General features: G+C 39.2%; 1 protein-coding gene across 4 annotated transcripts in view; it reads left to right on the top strand.

Annotated features, from left to right (window-relative positions):
* Nucleotides 1-20,130, top strand: part of Calcr (calcitonin receptor) — a 79,036-nt gene extending 58,906 nt beyond the window's left edge. For 2 of the 4 annotated variants that reach the window (NM_007588.2, NM_001042725.1), the window contains 6 exons: nt 5,528-5,681; nt 11,899-11,959; nt 12,041-12,107; nt 13,048-13,266; nt 14,235-14,276; nt 18,165-20,088. In NM_007588.2, coding sequence (NP_031614.2) covers nt 5,528-5,681; nt 11,899-11,959; nt 12,041-12,107; nt 13,048-13,266; nt 14,235-14,276; nt 18,165-18,413 — 792 coding nt within the window. In that variant the 3' untranslated portion in view covers nt 18,414-20,088. Of the gene's footprint in view, nt 1-5,527; nt 5,682-11,898; nt 11,960-12,040; nt 12,108-13,047; nt 13,267-14,234; nt 14,277-18,164 lie in introns of all 4 variants that reach the window. The other 2 variants (NM_001377018.1, NM_001355192.1) reach the window with 2 other exon arrangements.
* Nucleotides 20,131-20,483: the final 353 nt, after the last annotated feature.

Raw genomic sequence — 20,483 nt, 5'->3', positions numbered from 1 at the left:
ATTTGAAATTTGTGATCTCTCGCCTTGAGAGGGTATAATCTACAGCAAGTGCATTCACGAAAGCCCGGTTTCATGAGGATCTTCTCCCATCCAGAATATTATCTCTGAGGATAATAGTAGTCCCTATCATTTAGTTGTGAGGAAATAAAGATATTTCCTCTATTGCCATAGAATTGAGTATAGAGGGAAGAGATGAGAACAAGGAAAACTCAACTTTTTTCCCCCAAGTTCCATCTTTCTTGGGAGAAAAGTTCTCCTTGTCTAATGAGACAGCCTAACCAGAAACCAAAGACAGAGAAACATGTTCTCAACACTACATATGCAGAATCATGCATTTAAAGTTATTGCAATGCAGTGATTTGAAGAACCCAAATTATATGAAACCAAGATTCTGCCTCACCATAAAAAACCAAGACAAGGAAGAAAATAAATAAATAAATAAATAAATAAATAAATAAATAAATAAATAAATAAATAAAAGTAGAAAAGAGAAAAGAAAACACAACAGAAAAGAACTTTTTGGAAATGTAATGTTTAGTAATCTACAAATATTTATTGAAATATAATGTGAACACTATAGCCATAGTCATAAAATTAAATAAAAGCTAATTCACTAGTACACTTTCCATTTCTAAATGTCATATGGACTCTGTCTCCTTTAAAGAAAAACACAATACTTAATTTTCAGTGATATTTTTCTCTCCTAAGTATACTAAAGGTGAGAAGTGATATGTTTTTCTACTCCAATTCACTAAATATCACAAAACTTTTCTGCCCAATAATTGGGGAATATACTAAAAAGAAAAATCAGTTCTTGATAAGAGAGACCACCTCATCTCATATGTACCAATGTGGCTTTGCTACTCTTGTAAGAGCTTTCATTTAGTTGTGAGGGAAAAAAAGGCACAGAACAGCCTTCTCAACAGCGGTGAATCTCTGTGGCTCTCGGCTCCTCCAAAGGGTTTTTTTGATAGGTTTACTCTTACCTCTATTACCCAAGATAAGAGTCTTATTCCTTCACTTTCTTCTATTTTTTCAAGTTAAGTTCAAAATAATTCATGCCATAAATAAGGGCTGAATAGATCCTCAGTTTACTGAGTGATGTGAAAATTGCCCATTTTCATTTAAGCATTTCATTTCCATAATATCCAAATTTTCACTTTTCTTGTTCTATCTGTTCACTCAGTGATCTCCATAAGGCAGCTTTAAAAGCACTGTTCTTGTTGCATCTAAACGAAGCTGCCAGGATACTTGTCATTTTTCTAGAACGTAATGTCTGTCTGAACTTTCTATCTGGCTCTAAAAGGGACAATACAGGGAGATTGGTTTTCCCTGAGAACCTTGGCACTTTGCACCTCAAAGGCTGAGACAATTCTTATAGCCTCTTAGCTAAGTAAGACAGAGTCCCAAACTCAAGAATGGCATGACGCTCACATGTCCATGACAGTTGAGCCACCAGACTACACTGCAGTGCCATTCTGGGAGACTACAGAACAATCAACTTGAAAGTGTGCTCAGAATCCAGACACTGTGGATTGTAAAGTCCAAGGTGCAAATGGCTGCTCCTGCCCATGAAGGGCCGCTGGTACAAGAGAGACCATGGAAATAGTGACTGAGGGAAAGGCTGGAATGAAAAGCTCACAGTGGATTAAACCAGACAAGACTTACCTATTTCAGTTTCCTGTGGAAATATGGACTGAAAATAAACCTACTTGCTGGGACGATAAACAAGAATGCTGCTATGAAATTGTCCTGTAATGGTAGTCAACCCTGGCCTACTACTCTTCATTTTACTTAAATGGCAAAACCAGTTTTGTGGGGAAAATATGTTCCTTTAAAATTTGGTTCATGCTTACCCAGCCATTATAATCCTCACATAATATTATAGATTATATGACTGATTTAAGAGAAAACGGTGATGACTAAGTTGCTCCTCTATTGCATAATATTAGAATAGGGCAATTTTAGTGCCCTAAAATGAAAGGGTATTCTTCTCTGAAAGTTGAGGAGCTGAAGCTCCGTGTACATGCATACATATACATACACACATGCATATATATATGTTTGATGCCATCTGATCATATATGTTCAAAGGAAACTAAGAGTATAGTTAAATCTAAATAAGATTGAATTTAAGGTGCTGAGATTTAAGGTATCAACAGTTCAACTGGGAACTCGGATTTAGCCATGTAAAGTACCTATTCAAGCAAACAAAATAAGAAAAATTCAAAGGAATACAACAGAATCTAGACTCTATACCAGAAAGTCTACAACTTCCCAATAATTATGGTATCTAGAAATTGTTAAAAAATACGAGATTTTTTTTTTAAAAATTAGAAACTATGGCCCATTGTCAAGAGAAAATACAGACATGTTTGGTGGCTCATTCCTGTAATCCTAACATTCAGGAGACTAGGCAGAAAAATAACCATGTGTGGTACACCTGCCTAGGCTATACAAGAAAGAAAATAGAATTAAGATCAACTGTTAGTTATCCAGATGTTAAAATGATCAAACTATGGAGTAGTCATTATAACTATTCTAAAAGTTGTGAGTGAATAGAAAGATAAAAATCTTAACCAAAAAGTTGAAATTACTAAAAATAAACTAGATGGAAATTCTAGAACCAAAAGTCCTGAAATATAAATAAGTTAAATTAGATTAGCTTATTTGCAGATTGGAGGCCACAAGGAAAGATTCAGCAAAATCAATGGTTAACCAAGAGTAACTGTCCAATCTGAAGAAGATACATAAAATATCAGGGAGGGATGAATAGTCCCAAGACCATGTAAGCCAAATACATAAAAATGCAAAATACAGATATTATAAATATCATGAAGAGACAACAAAGAACTGCCAAAGACAAAATGAAGCTTAAAGGGACAACAATGTTTCAAGCATTATGAAGGATAAATAACGAATAGTGAAACATCAATACACTGTTACTTAGTGACAGGAACTAGAAAATTGGGTTAAGTATTGATTACTAAAGAGTTTCTGTGTGTGTCCAATGGAACCTACACATACCAATTTTTTTTTAAATGCTGGGCAAAGTAAAACAACTCTTTCAATGGGAACCCAAGAGAAAAGTCACAAGATTTTTGTGAGTATTTTGTCTAGAGAGAGCCATCATCAAAAGATACCCTTTCTGGACACTAAGGGGGACATGACAAAGACCCACAATGCAAATGACATAAAAATTCAGTTTAGGAGAGTTTAGCTGAACATTATACATTTTCTATGGATGTCAGCAGCCTGACCCCTAAGATATATCCTGATGTCTACAAATATTCTCAAGAATTTCAATAATATTTAATTAAAATAAAAGGCCAGGAAGACTGTATCCACTCTTGAATAAGCAATTCTGGTTTATGTCCTAAATAGTAATATTAATTAAGAGTTGAAACACTCAATTGAGCAACATTATGAGTCATATATAGAGCCATATTCATTTAAATTGTATAAGAATCTGTTACACACCTCTCTCTGAATATTATTGGATGCAAGTCCTTAGGATAGTAGTGGAGGAGTCCAACGTATGTGATGAAATAGTTATATATTAATGGCAACTGTAGGTTCACTCAACATGGAACCTAGATGTTAAATTTAATTTAATTTTAAAATTAACCTAAACATTGAATCAACATAGACCACATATCTTTGCTGCATGGAATCTTTCAAAAATGTCTTTCCACACATCAAGTTAAATATTTAGAAACTGAATTATTGATTCATCCTCCCTTGATAAAATAAACACAACTTCCCACTCATGGGTGTTGTTTTTAATTTGTTTGTTTTTGGTTTTGTTTTGTTTTGTATTAAAGTGAACTGGTGAGAAAACAGGATTTCCAAGGAAGTGTATGGAAGTGTGCTGAATCACTGGAGATCACTCAAAGAAGCAACAATGCTTATTTCTGTTTTAAAACAAAACTTGGCATAACTCAGAATGAAAGCTTTAGTTCAGGGGAAAGCATTTAGGGTTTAGCATACTAGCCATTTCAAACTAATTCTGATTTTAAAAAAAAATTATACTAAGCCATGTACTCTTAAAGGTTAGCCACAATTCCTTAGGAACTTCTTTTGTCCCTCAATAACCAAAAAAACAGGAGAGAGATTCTTTGTATTTGCTCCATTTTGCTTCAATATTTTTGTAAGGATTTGAGAAGTAAATTTATAGTCAGCTACCTCCCTTAGTATAAAATAATCTGCCTTGCCACACCCTGCTCCATCCCATCAAAAGAACAAAAGTCAACGTGTGAGCAGAGCATTTTACAGCACCCACTAATGTGTTCAGACTAATACTCCACTCCTTGATGGTTGTCCCCAAATTAAGTAGAAAATTTAGTGTTCTTAAAACAAGCCACTCTAGTTAACTTCATTGATTCTCCTAAATGCCAGACTTTGTTATGTATCTGAGGAAACAATTGTTAAAATAGTTTAATAGCCAGATTAACTTGAATATATATACATACATATTTCTAGAAGTCATTGTGCATGATTACATTTGTTTACATGTGTGTCTTGCCACCAGAAGGCTGCTCGCTTGATCATAAGCATTGAACTCTACAAGAATAGAGCCATTAAGGAATATATGGCCATTGCTTTTAATTATCCCTTGATAAATTTGCTTTAAGGCAAAACAAGAAAGTCTTGATATGCTTACAAAGAAAGTAAAAGACAAGTACACTTCTTTCAAGTAGTGGCTATTGTGCTGTGGGCCATGAATTCAGTATCAATGAGGTCAGAAACAATTAACTGTTAAGTAGCTCAGGGCAACAGCAACCAGTTATCTAGCCAAAAATGTCAGGGATGCCAGGATGAGAATGACTGTTCTAGAACGACTAGGAACTAGCAGGATATTCTGTTATATAGTTGGTAGTTTTCCCATTAGGTGACTACGAGATACATAATTAACTCATTCATAACTGTTCTCTGAGCAGTCACTGAGGACACAGTCCTCATGTTTGCAGAGGGTTTGACATACCCTTGGTTCCTAATGTAGAAAACAAGGCTACATATAAAAGAGAAGCTGGGATCAGAATAGGTTCCTGGTCCATACAAGAGAACTTTCCCCCATGGTGGTCTCTTCTTTTATGGCTAAGAAGGCATTACTAAGAATCCAATTAGCTTCAGAAGCAACTCTTAATGTCTAGGGTGATTTGCCTCATGAACCACAGGAAGAAGAAAGATTAAAGAAATGAAAAACCCTTGGATGTTCTTTAAAAAACCGTTAGTCTCAGACACCTCATAGGAAAAAGAACTGCTCTAGTCTAGGTTAGTCTCCAGAATTTAACGGAGAAATTATTTTGTGGCCTCCAATTTCAGTAGCCTATTCAGCTATTTACATAAAATACTTGTGACTCTCACACTGTCCCTTTAATTTGTAAATGTAGAGGGCACATGTTGACAAATACTCAGAGTGATTCTTGAGAGTTCAATGCACACACTTTGGCTCATCAATGCACTCTTTCTCCAACCACATCTTCAACAATGCCTTCCATTCAGCATCTTTATTTCTTTCTAACAGATAAGTTGCAAGGTTCTACACTTTTTACATCAGTACATGATGTCTTGCAACTACTTCTGGATGCTCTGCGAGGGGATCTATCTTCATACTCTGATTGTCATGGCTGTGTTTACCGACGAGCAACGCCTACGCTGGTACTATCTTCTTGGCTGGGGTATGTATTTCAAACAGCTAGATTCTGAGGAGCTAGGGACCCATCTTTTCATATTTGCATCTTTGCATATTTATATCCTTCTTCCAGTCTTGATTTAGAAAGACACACTCAGAATTCTAGTCACTTGAAGAACTTCCCTCACATATTTCTTTCAAGTCTAGTTTACTTATTTCATTTGAAATACAATTGATGGAATTTTCTTTGTACGAGTTTCAAAAGTGTCTATCTGTAAAACTCAGAAAATATTCCAGGAGAACAAAATCTAGCTACAAATTTATTCTCACCTATGACATTCAACTGTGACAAGGATATATTGGAAGGAACATTTATACTTTTCTTTCCAGGCTGGTTCATTGTAAATTAATTATAAAGCTTGTTGGCACCTTTGTATACAGCTCAATAAGTATCTGTATTTAGCACATAAACAATACTAAGGGCAAAATAAATTGTTTACCTGTATAAAAAAGGAAGGAATGCTAATGACATATTTATACAATACCTTAACTTTCCTTGATCAGAAAATATTTAAAACTTCATTAGCAAAATCCAAGTAGAAACATAAATATAATTACACTCACAGCAACCACAGGATGGAACACTGCTAATTGGTCCTGGCATAGGCAATAGCTCTCCAGTTCAATGGTCTAGCCACAGGTTAAAAAAAAAAAAAAAAAAAAAAGGAAGTATTTCCTCCTTATATTAGGTATTTGGAAAGACAGAAAGTAACTCGAATTCAGCAGTTCACTCTTACACGCGTTCACGACCGGCCAGGAAGAACACAGCAAACCAGAATCTTCTGCGGCAAAACTTTATTGCTTACATCTTCAGGAGCAAGAGTGCAAGAGAGCAAGAGCTCTATTGCTTACATCTTTAGGAGCCAGAGCACAAGAGCACAAGAGTGCAAGAGAGCAAGAGCCAGAGCAAGAGAGAGAAAGGCGAAACCCCGTCCCCTTTAAGGAGAATTATCCTCCGCCTAGGATGTATTACTCCCTGATTGGCTGCAGCCCATCGGCCGAGTTGTCGTCACGGGGAAGGCAGAGCACATGGAGTGAAGAACTACCCTTGGCACATGCGCAGATTATTTGTTTACCACTTAGAACACAGGATGTCAGCGCCATCTTGCAACGGCGAATGTGAGGGCGGCTCCCCACAGATCCCCCTTTTCTTTTAATAAGAGCAATAGGCCACCCATATTAATGAGAGTGGAGATAGAGGTCAAATCCCCAGTGTGCAGGTAAAGGAGCCGTACACATAACCTCCTTCCAGGCTCATCACCCAGAGGGGTCCTGGTCTGGTCCCGTGTCGTTTTACCTGGGGAGAAGGACACTTGGACACTCAACCTTCTTGAAAGATGACATGTCTCCCTAGAATAGGCTCATATGTGCCGCAGAGCCTTTCTACTGCAGTGCTTAGCCGTGCAACTCTCTTGGGCTGCTGAAGCACACTCACTCTATCCCGTGCAATGAGACTAGCCTCGTGGGGTGCAAGAGCTGAATGGCCAGTGACCTATTGCTTAAGCATAGATAACCATATATCAGGGGAAGCACCATGTTCTAGTACTGCAAGTGCCTGGGCAATAACCACCTTGTCTCTCCTAGTTTGGGCCTTAAGCTTACAGACCAACCAAAGAAGCAACACTAATCCACAGCAAAGTGTATCTCCAAATAATCCCACCCATACCCATTCTTTAAAGAAGGAAAATGCTGAGGAGATCCAATTGGGTAATCCTTTGGTCAGGGACAGGTCCAAGCGCGTGGAGTTGACCTGAAGTCTCAATTCCCGAAGGGTCTGTTCAAATTCAGCCGTCCAATTCTGTAACATATACTGAGAAAGACTTTTTGACAAATTAGCTGCCCTAGTAAATTTCTCATACTGAATGGAAGTAATGGACAATCCCAGAAACTTTTGTTCACATCCCAGCTGAGCTATTTGCCATAATACATCTAGTTGTTCCTGGACAAGATCTATGCGTTGATTAATTTCTGCCCATGGAGCATTTTTGGGATTGGAGGATGGCGGCCACTAAGCCTGCATTGTTGAGAGTTCCCCCAAGCTCCCGATAAAACCTGAGCCAGTCTTGTAAACCTTTGTTCTTTCTTGGGGCTATGGCCGCTCGGCACTCCTGCGTGGCTTGCTCATAAATGAGCTGTTCTACCAGAGGTGCGGCTTGCTCTGAATCTCCAAAAATACGCTCTGCTGCCTCTGTCATTCTGGCCACAAAATCTGAGAAGGACTCCTGAGGTCTCTGGACGATCTTTGTTAGTTGTCCAGTGGCCTCACCTGCTCGGGAGAGCGCCTTCCAGGCCCTAATAGCCGTGGAGGAAATTTGGGCATAAGCTCTCCAGTGGTAGTTTGTTTGATCAGCAGTATAAGCTCCCTGACCCGTTAACAAGTCAAAAGTCCAATCTCTCTGCTCTGGAGTCAAAGCAGCAGCGTTTGCTCGGGCCTGTGCTTGTGCATCCTCTTGCCATAGAGCTCTCCATTCCATATATTTGCCCATACTAGGGAGAGCGGCTTTTGCAATCATTTGCCAGTTGGCAGGAGTTAGTGCCATGCCAGCAAGCCTGTCTAACTGCACCAAGGTAAAATTAGCATTGGTTCCATATTTACGGACCGACTCGGCAAGCTCTTTAATCTGCACATATTCTACCGGAGCGTGGACACGCCCACCCTCGGCTCCTTCAAAGACTGGAAATGCCTGTTGTATTTTCCTTTGTTCCTCCTTTGGAATGAACGAGTCTGTGCATTGCCTCTCTGTCCATTGCCTCTCTGCGCAGGGCTGACGCCTTACGCAGGGCGGGGGCTCCACATAGGGCGGAAGTGCACTATGACCTTGAAGCCGACTGCCCGGAGGCTGAACAGCATGCTGGCCTTCACCAGCCGCTTTTGGCTTTTTCCTTAACTGATTAGCTAGCATTTTATCTGGCTGGTACCCTTTTCTCTCATAATGAGCTGCTTCCTCCTCCAAGTCTGTTTCTTCAGAGGAGAATTCTTCATCTGCTTCAGAGCTACTAAGAGCTGGCTCCTTGAGCTCATCTAGTGATGAGTATAGGCTCCTTCTCCTAGAGACCTCCGCTAATTGATCTTTTTTCTTTTCTTTTTTCTTTTCCTTCCTTCTAATCTCTCCCCAGGTATTCTTACCTGACCTAAACTTTTCCTCGGGTTCAAGACCCGTGGAAAGGCCTGTGTACTTATTTTGTGAACCATATTTCCTCTTTGCTCCTACTCTCTCTCCCCGCTTTACTTCTGATAGATTGCCCTGAATTTCATCCAGAATTTTCAGCCCTGCCTTAACCGCTTGATAACATGTGAAAAGGAACAAAAGGGCTCCTAACACTAGAAAAAGTCCAAGGCCAAACATACCTTGTAAAGCCATTTCCCACTTTACTTCTGATAGACTGTCTTGAATTTCGTTAGAAAGTTCAAGACCAGACTTACCTTGTAAAGCTATGCTTACGGGTACCCTGTTCCCCAGCTGAAGAGTTCTGAATTCACGCAGTTGAATCCTTCTCAACAGTCTGTGTTGCGGGAACACTTCATTACCACCGTTCCCCAGCTGAAGAATTCTGAATTCACACAGTTGAATCCTTCTCAACAGTCTGTTTTACAGGAACACTTCATTACCATGACCCGCAGTTCTGGTTCCGGAATGAGGGATCTTCCTTGCGCCGGTGATGGTAACCGTCCCGGGTTTTCTCGTCCCAGGATTTCTCCTCCCGGGTTTTCTCGTCTCGGGTTTCAGCACCAACTCTTACACGAGTTCACGACCGGCCAGGAAGAACACAGCAAACCAGAATCTTCTGCGGCAAAACTTTATTGCTTACATCTTCAGGAGCAAGAGTGCAAGAGAGCAAGAGCTCTATTGCTTACATCTTTAGGAGCCAGAGCACAAGAGCGCAAGAGTGCAAGAGAGCAAGAGCCAGAGCAAGAGAGAGAAAGGCGAAACCCCGTCCCCTTTAAGGAGAATTATCCTCCGCCTAGGACGTATTTACTCCCTGATTGGCTGCAGCCCATCGGCCGAGTTGTCGTCACGGGGAAGGCAGAGCACATGGAGTGAAGAACTACCCTTGGCACATGCGCAGATTATTTGTTTACCACTTAGAACACAGGATGTCAGCGCCATCTTGCAACGGCGAATGTGAGGGCGGCTCCCCACAGTTCACTATTAGAGCATGCCAAGGTCTGTTCACTTCTACCCACACACACACTCAAACACATGATTGCTCTCGCACACACAGAAGAAAAGAAGGAAGGGGGTGGGGGGAGAAAACTAAAATCCACCACACTCCTTACCATTAAAAAACAAACAAACTCAGAATGCCAAATACAACTCCCCTGAAACAATTGAGACCATTGGAGTAGCAGGTTTTAAAATAATAGCCTTCACTTAGAACTTGAAATAACATTGTCTTTGTGTGGGAGGAACACAAGTAAAGGTATCCTCAAAGAACTTTTCAAGAAAAAATGTTTCAAAGAGATGTTAAAAGATGTAATAGAACAGAAAAACTTTCTGTTGGCAATATATGGTTTCATGTTGAAAATATAAAATGGTAATGTGGGTTTTAGACTTTACAATATCAATAAAATAATGCACAACTGATATTTTGAAAATACTCCTCAAAGTTAGGACGCAGAAAGCATGCCCCCAAAGCTAATTTCTGGGCACTAACTAGTCTTTGGGGAACATGAAGAGCATCTGGGTTAAAAAACATGTTTCCAAATCCAGGATCCAAACCGGAATGGAATTCCATGATTTATGAAATGCATAAGTATTGCTCTTATTTTCAATGCCTTTAGTAGAAAGGTCAGGTTGTTACAAGTCCTGAGGATTAGAAGAACAGGAACAGAGAGAAAAACCAAAACTGAACATTAAAAAAAAAAAAGCTACAGTAGCTATAGGAATGTGTCAAGACCTAGCAGTTAGATGTCGGGTATACCTACTGGCTAGGAAATATGCTTGTCTTTCAGTGAAGTGGAGTAGTAGACTCTGATTCCCAAATACATTTTTTCCTGTCTAATTCTAAAATGAGTATTTCAGAATAAATCTAGACAATAACTTTGGGTCTTTGAATTCAAATGAGGAAACAGTCTGTTAGACCTGCTATGAACAGCACATCCATCGTATGTTGTGTAAATAGTCCAGGTTAAAATTATTTCAAGCCCAACATGTAATCAGTGGTATTATTGAATTATTTCATTTATGCATTTAGAAACCCACATGATTTTATGTGAAAACATAATAGTTTTAGGCTTGCTTTCTTTCTTTCTTCCTTTCTTCCTCTCTTCCTTTCTTCCTCTTTTCCTTTCTTCCTTTCATCTCATTTCTAAAAATTTGAAGAGTACCAGTTTAGTTCTTTCCTGAGACACATTTCTTAACCTGACTGTAACAACAAACCTCTTTCTACAGATGCTTCAATCAAGTCAAGCTGTATTATCATGTATTAGGTACATCTGAATAAAAAGACAATCTTTTTAAAGGAAAATTACAACTTGAGAATACATTTGTAGAGAGAAAAAATATTTTAGAAATATATAATCTGGCAGGCTGAATGGATATCATCTGTATTTTTCTCAAGATAAACTCAAAGGGAGTTTTGTTTATGTTTGCTAGTAGCACTTAGATTTTGAAAAGGAAGAGGACAGTACACTTCCTCTAAAAGCCTCAGTCAGAACTATACAGTGGTAGGAGTATACTGGCTTCTCTAAAATATTCTTTTAAAAGGAAACAGAATCCATGGAAAATAAAATAAGACCCAAAAGAATTCATATGAACATCAAGGAAGGCTTTCATAGCACTCAGCATCCCAGGTGACATCCCTTAAGCCTGGCCCAGAATCTCACCATGTGAGAGTCTAATCCACAACAATGAAAGACTTTCTTGCCCCAGTTCAGAGTATCAGCAAAAGCGTATTCAGAAAACAACTTTAGTAAGACTCTCAGTGCAAGTTACTGTATACCCACTACAGCTAGGAATTGGTGAAAGGCTTTTAAATGTCTGGATGCTCTTAGCCAAACTCCACATGCTGATGATGCTTGAGCCAGGAGCAATTCTTTCTGGCATGGCCAAAGATCACTTGTCTACAAACATCAGAGGAATGTCTTGATAGGTATCCTCAATTTGCAACCATCTTTGCAAAAATGCCCCCATTATCTATGCAATCTTAGTTAAGCTTATGGCATGGGGGCCAAGTTTGATTTGTGCTTTTCCCAATTTTAGGGTTCCCGATAGTGCCAACCATTATCCACGCCATCACTCGTGCCCTCTACTACAACGACAAGTAAGTATCAGGTTGGTTTTTAATAGGATACTCCAAAGAAAGAGCACATTTGTACTGATATGAACCCTTGCTTTTCTTCAGCTGCTGGCTGAGTGCAGAAACCCACTTGCTTTACATCATCCATGGACCCGTCATGGTGGCTCTGGTGGTGAGAACTGATTTTTAAATATATTGCTCTAAGTGTCATTGCCCAAATTTGTGAATACATTTATATGTGGCACATGTACTGCAACTACAAGATCAAGCAGATTTAATGGGATTTTATCATAAAGGAACCCACTATTTTCCTCAAAAAATTTCTTTTGCTTTATATGTGCAGAAGCTCATTTGCATACACAGGATATACACAGTATAGCACTTTAATCTCAAAGGTGGTGTTTTCCTTTCTCATAGTAATAAAAATAAAAACAGTCTCAAATCTGGATGACCACAATCTGCTATTGCACTGAGGAGGCATCTCTTGGTAACCAAAGAAATTGGATCACCATCCAGGCTGGGTTTTGGTCACTCCCATTGGGTTACATACTTTTCTTGTTTGCTGAGACAAAAACAACTTAGGTAGGAGTATATTTGGCTCCTGGTTTGAAGAGAAACAGACCATCCTGACAGAGGCTGCATGCCAGAAGATGAGGTGGCTGTTCACATGGTTGTGTCCACAGTCAGGAAGCACAGAGCGATGAATTCTGCTGGTGCTTATCTTCCTTTGTTTTTCAGTCAGGGACCCAAGTTTGAAGGATTCAATGACTACCAAAAGTCACTCGCTTGCTTGCTTTCTCTCTCTCTCTCTCTCTCTCTCTCTCTCTCTCTCTCTCTCTCTCTCTTTCTCTCTTTCCTTCCTTCCTTTCTTTCCATTTTTTTTTTTTTGCAAAATGGCCATTTCTATTCCAGCTTTTAAAAATTCACTCTATGTGCTTACAATAAAATTCTTTTAAAGTTTTATTTTCAAAACTCACCATCAGAGCCAAAAATTAGATGTGGTTCAGATGTCAACTTCTTTTATTTTTAAAAGTTCTCTAGTCCTCGATCTAGTAGATATAGTATTGTCCACACCACAGAAATGAATCCTTCACCAATCTGACTCTCTGCAGGTCAACTTCTTCTTTCTTCTCAACATTGTCCGCGTGCTTGTGACCAAGATGAGGCAAACCCACGAGGCCGAGTCCTACATGTACCTGAAGGCTGTGAAGGCCACCATGGTCCTTGTGCCCCTGCTGGGGATCCAGTTTGTTGTGTTTCCCTGGAGGCCCTCCAACAAGGTGCTTGGGAAGATCTATGATTATCTCATGCACTCTCTGATTCATTTCCAGGTAAGGAAACCAACCCCATGTTTACTTGATGGCTTATTCTCCTGTTACGTCAATCTGACTAAAACCCAGAACATTCCTTATAAGATTATGATCTTAGGAGTCAAAATGCATAGCCTTCAACTGAGTAGACCCAACCAAAAATTTTGAAGGAAATAGGGTTTTTAAAGGCATTTTTTTCTACTTTATTGATACACAGGCCCCTTTACTGGCCCCACACATGGAGCTTTACACATATCAGGTAGCTACAGAGCATTTCTTTCATAAACCAGTGTGACTTTGGAGTGATTAGAGTAGTGAATTTGCACAGGGCTGTCCATGCTTCCTGCCCTATTACCATTCATTGTATGAATCTATCCATGAGAGTTCTAGGCCTATAAAGGAACACTATACCTGGGCTTCTAACATTTCTCACATAGGAGAATACAGAGTGAGATGTCAGAGCAGTCCTGGGTTGCACAATTAGCCAAACTAGAGAAGAGAACGGCTTCCTTGTTTCCATTCACTCCAAAGACTTGACCCAGATTAAAAGCTCCAATAAAGGCTACTACTAGGTATTTTGAGACTCAGTCTGGATATGACTAGGGTCTCAGGAAGAGGGTCTAGCACTGGAGTCTAGGCCAGAATTTTTCTTTCTCAATTACAAACTTCAAATTCACTGCATTCTTCCAACTGCCAAGGCCTAATATGAGGAGCAGGGTAAAGTTAATTAAGTCACAAAGAAAGGCCAAGCATGTGTTTAATAACCTAAGCTACTGGGATCATACTTACAACTTAGCACAAGGCATTGTATGAGCTTAAGCAAGACCCCCTAGACAACTAAATTCAGGCTTCTGAGAGACATAGTTGGAACAGTTCCTCACTAATTCACAGTCCACAGCTTCACCCTCAGACTTGCAAAAGATTCTTCTGATGACCACAGCTTTTTAATTTTTTAAATTTAATTAGCATATGTTTCCTTCTCTTTTTAGGGATTCTTTGTGGCGACTATCTACTGCTTCTGCAACCATGAGGTAAGCATGTGTTTCACATAATAATATCATCCACGTATATAAAGCCAGCCTTTTACGTTTTCTAAAGGACCACAGTGCAATTTCATCAGATCTCATTTCAATATGCTCTCATAGGGGATTGTGAGTAATGGTGTACTGGTGGTTATCCCACTACCTCAAGCAGAATCACACTCACCTATGGATGTTCGGTGCAATTACACATAGAGCCCAAAGAGCACACCAGGTGTTCTCTTAGCTGATAGTGTCAGCAAAGCAATGATAAAATTAAAATGACATTTTAATTTTGATTCACTGTCATCAGGTTTCTGTCAGAGATTGCTGTCATGGAGTAAAGCCTTATATAAGAATCTGAATATCTGGTTCAGTATACGCAGAGACTTAGACAACCAGACTACCCAGGTAGCTTCAGCCAGAGTCACCTCCCCTCTAACAAAATTTTGCCTGAGAGACCAATTTATACAACATGAAAATAGAGCTTCTAAAGCCCTAGAGGTTCTTCCAAGTAAGCTCCAGAATGTCAAAGAATAACAGCTCCTCAATTGTTAGGATACACAAATGTTCTTCTCCTTGTAAATTATTTCCTATGGAAAAACACTTCTATTCAAGACAAATCCCAGTTTGTTGTCATATGATCCCACTCTATGCATTTAGTGTTTAGGAACATTTTCTAATCATTAGCAATGTGTACCTAATACCTGTTCTATTATTTCTTTAAATAATACTCACTGAGTATCTAAAATACTTACCTGCTCCATCAACTGATACCCATCTCTAAATAGAAGTTAAATATTTTTACTCCCTTTTCACTGGTACGTCTTTTTTTTTTTTAAGATTTATTTATTTATTATATGTAAGTACACTGTAGCTGTCTTCAGACACTCCAGAAAAGGGAGTCAGATCTCATTACGGATGGTTGTGAGCCACAATGTGGTTGCTGGTATTTGAACTCCAGACCTTCAGAAGAGCAGTTGGGTGCTCTTACCCACTGAGCCATCTCAGCCAGCCTCACTGTTACATCTTATTCTTCGATCCAACAGTTTATTCCTCCACTCAACAAAGTGTATTTGTAGACTCATGATTGCCACATGACATAGTAGGAGTCTGGAATAAAAACAAGGTTTCCTTCTGTTACTAGCTGGTTGAATAACCTCTCCTCCTTTTATTCTTTGACAGTAAAAACTTAAAACTGAATGGGGCTTAAATCATCCAGTGTGAAATATTGTCATACCAGTGAAAATGCTCTGTAAATGTAGACTTTTGCATTCTGAGTTTGCTTTGGTATATAAAATAAATTTTTTCATCGAAAATAATAAATACCAAAACAGGGATAATACAAAGATCAGGCTCAGAAAGGCCAAGCCTTGAACGGCACAAGAGGATCCCGTGCATTTGTAAAATTGCCACGATATTTACTGTGTCTTAACGACAATGTCATTGGGAGTCTCAGACACAAAGTAAACCCAAGGGGGACCCATGACAGTTCAAATAGCTGGAGTTTATTGCCTATATTTTTTCTGGGTTTGAAATGTTTCTGTTTTTATTAAGATTGTGTAGCTAGAGGAAGGTGTAAATGTGACATTTCTAATATTACAAAAATGGTATGCTGTGCCAAAATGTAATATCACACAGTCCCACGGACATCAGGCATCTGGGTCTCAGCTGGACGTTCTGCATACATTCTCCTTCTGTCACACTCGTAGGATGTTACTTTCAGCTACATCTGAGATAAGTCTGTCACAAGGCTCTGCCTGGGTGGATATTGAGTTTCGGCAAAGATCCAAGGGGCCAGTAGGTCATGAATGCAATGATAAAAAATTGAAAATTTAATTCTGATCCATTATCAGCATGTAGCTGTCAGTGGTCACCATCATAGAAATTAAGCCTTATAGACAGGGTTCATGGATAACCTAAGATCAGAGGGTATGCTAGGTTGTGGTGATGGAATAAAGAATGATGAACAGGCCTTAACTCTGTCCACTATTGAACAGAAACCCCAACTTCCATGCATCAGCACATAACTACGTGCTTATGAAAAATTTAACAGGAAAAGAGGGATACACAGCAAAACATCCTAATCTATCCAAGAAGATTTCAGCGTAATATTGATCTCCTCAGACATGGTAACTGAGGCCCACATATACCTTATACAAATATACCTAAGCCTTCCACGGCTGAGTCCTATGTAATAGAAACAGCAAGAACAATTGTGTCTTCAAACCCTCAGGCAGAGCTTTCATTTTTCAAATTCAAAAACAAATTAATAATCTGAAACACTGTGCATTGGTTTTACCCTATGAACTTGCTAGACATTTCTCCTGCTTTCCAGAATAGAAAGAAGTCTCAGGATTGTTTCACTTTTTGGTTTTTGGTTTTTGTTTCAAGATCACAGATTTAATGCCCTTATTCCTATCCTCAAATCAGCTTATAGTCCAAGTACTATATCCACCTACCTCTCTAAGAGATAAGCCTTATTGGACTGTCATCATTACTGTATCTTTTGTTTGCTGCTCAGGGACTGTTTTTATACACACACTTTATAAATGGAAGCAGATTGGAAGCAGATTATCATCACCACACAAAAGGATGGCTCATAAATTTGAAATGCAATTAGAAAAGGTTGCTAACTTCCTATAATAATAATTTTAAAAAATTAAAATTGACTTTAAGCACTTCGAACTCATGTTGGGTTGGATTCTCTGGTAGGGATTGTAAAAGGACAGGAGAGGCAAAAACAAGATTTTATTTCCATGTGGGGCACTTCTCGCCAACTAACACTACATATTTAACCATCTGCAATGGGTGCCTCTAAAACTCCAAGTAAGCTTTAGCTGTAAGGACAACCTTGGTACCTAAGAGATGCTGAATCCATGGAAACTATTGGTTGGTTCCCTTTAGCTACAGACACTGCATCTCCAAAGACACTGAACAGGCATCTTTGCTAGTTTCTCAAGAGTACACGGATTGTCTCTAGATTATAAACCTGACATCAAAGGGCTTTTCTTACAATCCAAACAAAGCCAGGCTTCGATTGGAACTTGGATTCTGCAGCTCCTGTGCTGTGCACACGTGGTGTAGTCTAAGCCCTCCCATCTGTAAGTGAACACAACAGCGGTGCCCTTGGAAGAAGGCTGTTGTGAGGATTAGAAAAAATAATTCAAATCAGGTGATTATAATATGGCCTGGGGCAATCAATCAGTAAGCAGTAACTAAAGGCTTTATACCGTCCTTTGTCCCTGTATGTCTTTTATCAGGGCAAATTCCAGCGGCATGGTACACCTCAGCTCTTAGCGCTGTAAGAGGTGTTCTCTCCTTAAAATGTACTAAAATGCTCCACACATACACACACATACATCCATAGCTTGTTTGAAAAGTAAGTCCAGTATTTTACATGATCCAATTACCAAATTATTCTGATTTGTTTTTCTACAAAGAGAGACTAAAGTCTCATTCTTAAAATGTTTCCACTCCATTAGTCAAAGTTTTTATCTGGAACACCTCATTTGGTGCTCAGGGAAAATGTACAACATAGGTCCTACTATCATAGAATCTATGAGTGTTGTGCTTTATGAATATATTTTCATGCTACACAAGCTCAGATTTTGATCAAATCATGATCATTTTGATTAAAACATGAAAGGCAGCAGGTAAGTTTTCTTAACTCTTTCTACTTACTCTCTCTTGTTACCTAAACAAGTAACTCGATATCTTGATTAGCATATTGATATTCCTAGAAGGTGTATTTCTTTGCCTCAGTATAAACTCGGTTCTTAGATCAGATCTACAATGTAACCTCCATTCGCCTCTGATGAGCCCCAAAAGTCATGTACATAAGGTTTGCTGGGGTCATTGCCCACAGTCTATGGAAACAGGCTCTCTTTGCTCTTGCAGGTGCAAGTCACCCTGAAGCGCCAGTGGACGCAGTTCAAGATCCAGTGGAGCCAACGCTGGGGAAGGCGCCGCCGCCCCACCAACCGCGTAGTTAGTGCTCCTCGGGCTGTAGCCTTCGCTGAGCCAGATGGCCTCCCCATTTACATCTGCCATCAGGAACCACGGAATCCTCCAATCAGCAACAACGAAGGCGAGGAGAGTACTGAAATGATCCCCATGAACGTCATCCAGCAAGACGCATCCGCTTGAATGTGAAGCCACCCCAAGCATTGTGATCCACTGAGCCTTCATTTCCTGGGGAAAGACAGACCATGTGTTTCAAGTGATTCCCATCCTCCCAGGAGCTGACCATATCATTTGTGAAGAAGTGTTAAGTGAATTTGTCCATAGTGAATTTGAAGAAAGTGATTCTTGGTACTATTGCTTTGGGAGTCAGTCTAGGAATAGAGTCTCCCATTGCAACTTGTGAACTCCATCATTCATCCTGGACTGAGATGACTGTGTTCGTAGGAAAGCAGGCAAGGTGTTCAAAAGATGTCACACTATTGACCTAGTTCAGATACAGGGTGCTCCTTGTGAATTTTGAGCCATTTGTACCGTTGAGAAATTAAAATCACTCTCAATGTTTTTAAATTTGACACTGGATTTTGAATTAGACTATTTCTGTATTTGACTACAGATCTGGTTTTTAATGTTTTTATTTCAGTCAGTTCCTATATTACACATGTTACCATCCATACAATGTCAACTACACATATAGCATGACCTCTGAAAGATGGTGTGTCTTTTATAACATGATCCAGTTCACCAGGCAGACCCAAATGCTGTAATGAATTGATCTGAACCTTGTATGTGCTTTGGTCACTGACATTTATAAGTTGGGAGGTCACCAAGAACCTATCACCAAATTTATCACAAAACTGCCCTCCAAAATGTAACAATCTTTAAAGAGAGTTTTCCACTTTCCTAAACTACAGGATTTATAAAACAAATCACTCCAAGGTTTATAAAGCAGATTACCTCTTGCCCTTGGGTGCTATCTAGCAGTAAGAGAAAGATTTGTTTACGACTGGTAATTAAAAGACTCCATACAAGTCCATTAACTGCCTTCCACCCAGCTTCAAAGCTAAACAAGATCCCTGTGTTTTTCAAGAAGACTCTGTGTGGCTAATTACAAATCAGTTTCTTGTTGACCTCTTGCTTGCTGCTATTAGCAAAACAAGAGGGGGAAAAAACCCACAATGTAGGGACTTCAAATTTAACCTCATATTAATTCATCTTAAATTAAAAACAGAGCTTCTCATCAAAACCCAGTACTATATCTCCATACCCCTCTTTACTCCCCAGTAGGAGATCATCTAAGATCCATGAATAAACCAATACCATCACAGATTTCTGAATCTGCAACAGTAACCAGTCATCATTACTTAATTTGTATGCTAAATGAGGAGCTTTTTTGAGACCCTCAAAATCTCCTCTCACCTTTGTAATCTTTTGTCACTGCCTTTCAGAGGTGATTTAGTTGTGTAAAGACAAAAGTAACTTGATTTGTTCTGGTTACATGCTTGGTGTACCCAGAGAAAACTGTATTTCAATAGCAACTGTGGACCTTGGATACTGAGAGTTGCCTTTACCAAAATGGAAGGACGGATTGAAGGAAGGATGTTTTTTCAATCACAGTGTTACCTGGTGATGTCCCTATGTTTTGTTTACACACATCGAAATCAGTGTATTTCAGGCAGCTCTAGTACAAATGTGATAATATATTGAAGTGTTTGAGATGTTATTGTGCTTATGTAGTAGGAGCTGATGAAATCAAACTGACTTACCATAACATTGCATGTCATACCTAAATTGTGTGAAACGCTTCTGCTGTGTACATGTATAAATACAGAGCATATTAAAAAGGCAAAGATGTATATTGGCATATTTTTATAAAGAAATACATTTGTCATCTTTCATTCATTCATTTTTGTCCCTGCTCATTCCATGCATTCTTCATTTCAGCCATGAGCTGCCAGCATTCCACCATGTTTGTCTTGTGGGAGGGAGAAGGATCTAAAGGCACAGGTTAGAGATGGCTTACATGAATCCAAGATCCTTATCTTTATCAGTGTAACCACTTTGAATCTAACCTGGTGGCACAGGCCTCATATCCTTGATAATATGAAACCATCCATAACTGTCAGTCTATTATTAGATACATTTGGGGATGATAGCATATAAATCCAACACAGGGACGTATAAAATCATTTTGTCCCGTATTGGCTTTCATTATTCTGAAGCCAGACTTGATCTGTCCAACATCTCCTCAGGTCA

This window comes from Mus musculus, chromosome 6, assembly GCF_000001635.26.
Source record: "Mus musculus strain C57BL/6J chromosome 6, GRCm38.p6 C57BL/6J".
NCBI lineage: Eukaryota > Metazoa > Chordata > Mammalia > Rodentia > Muridae > Mus > Mus musculus.
The sequence above is the reverse complement of the archived record's forward strand: the minus strand, read 5'-3'. Positions and strand labels throughout refer to the sequence as shown.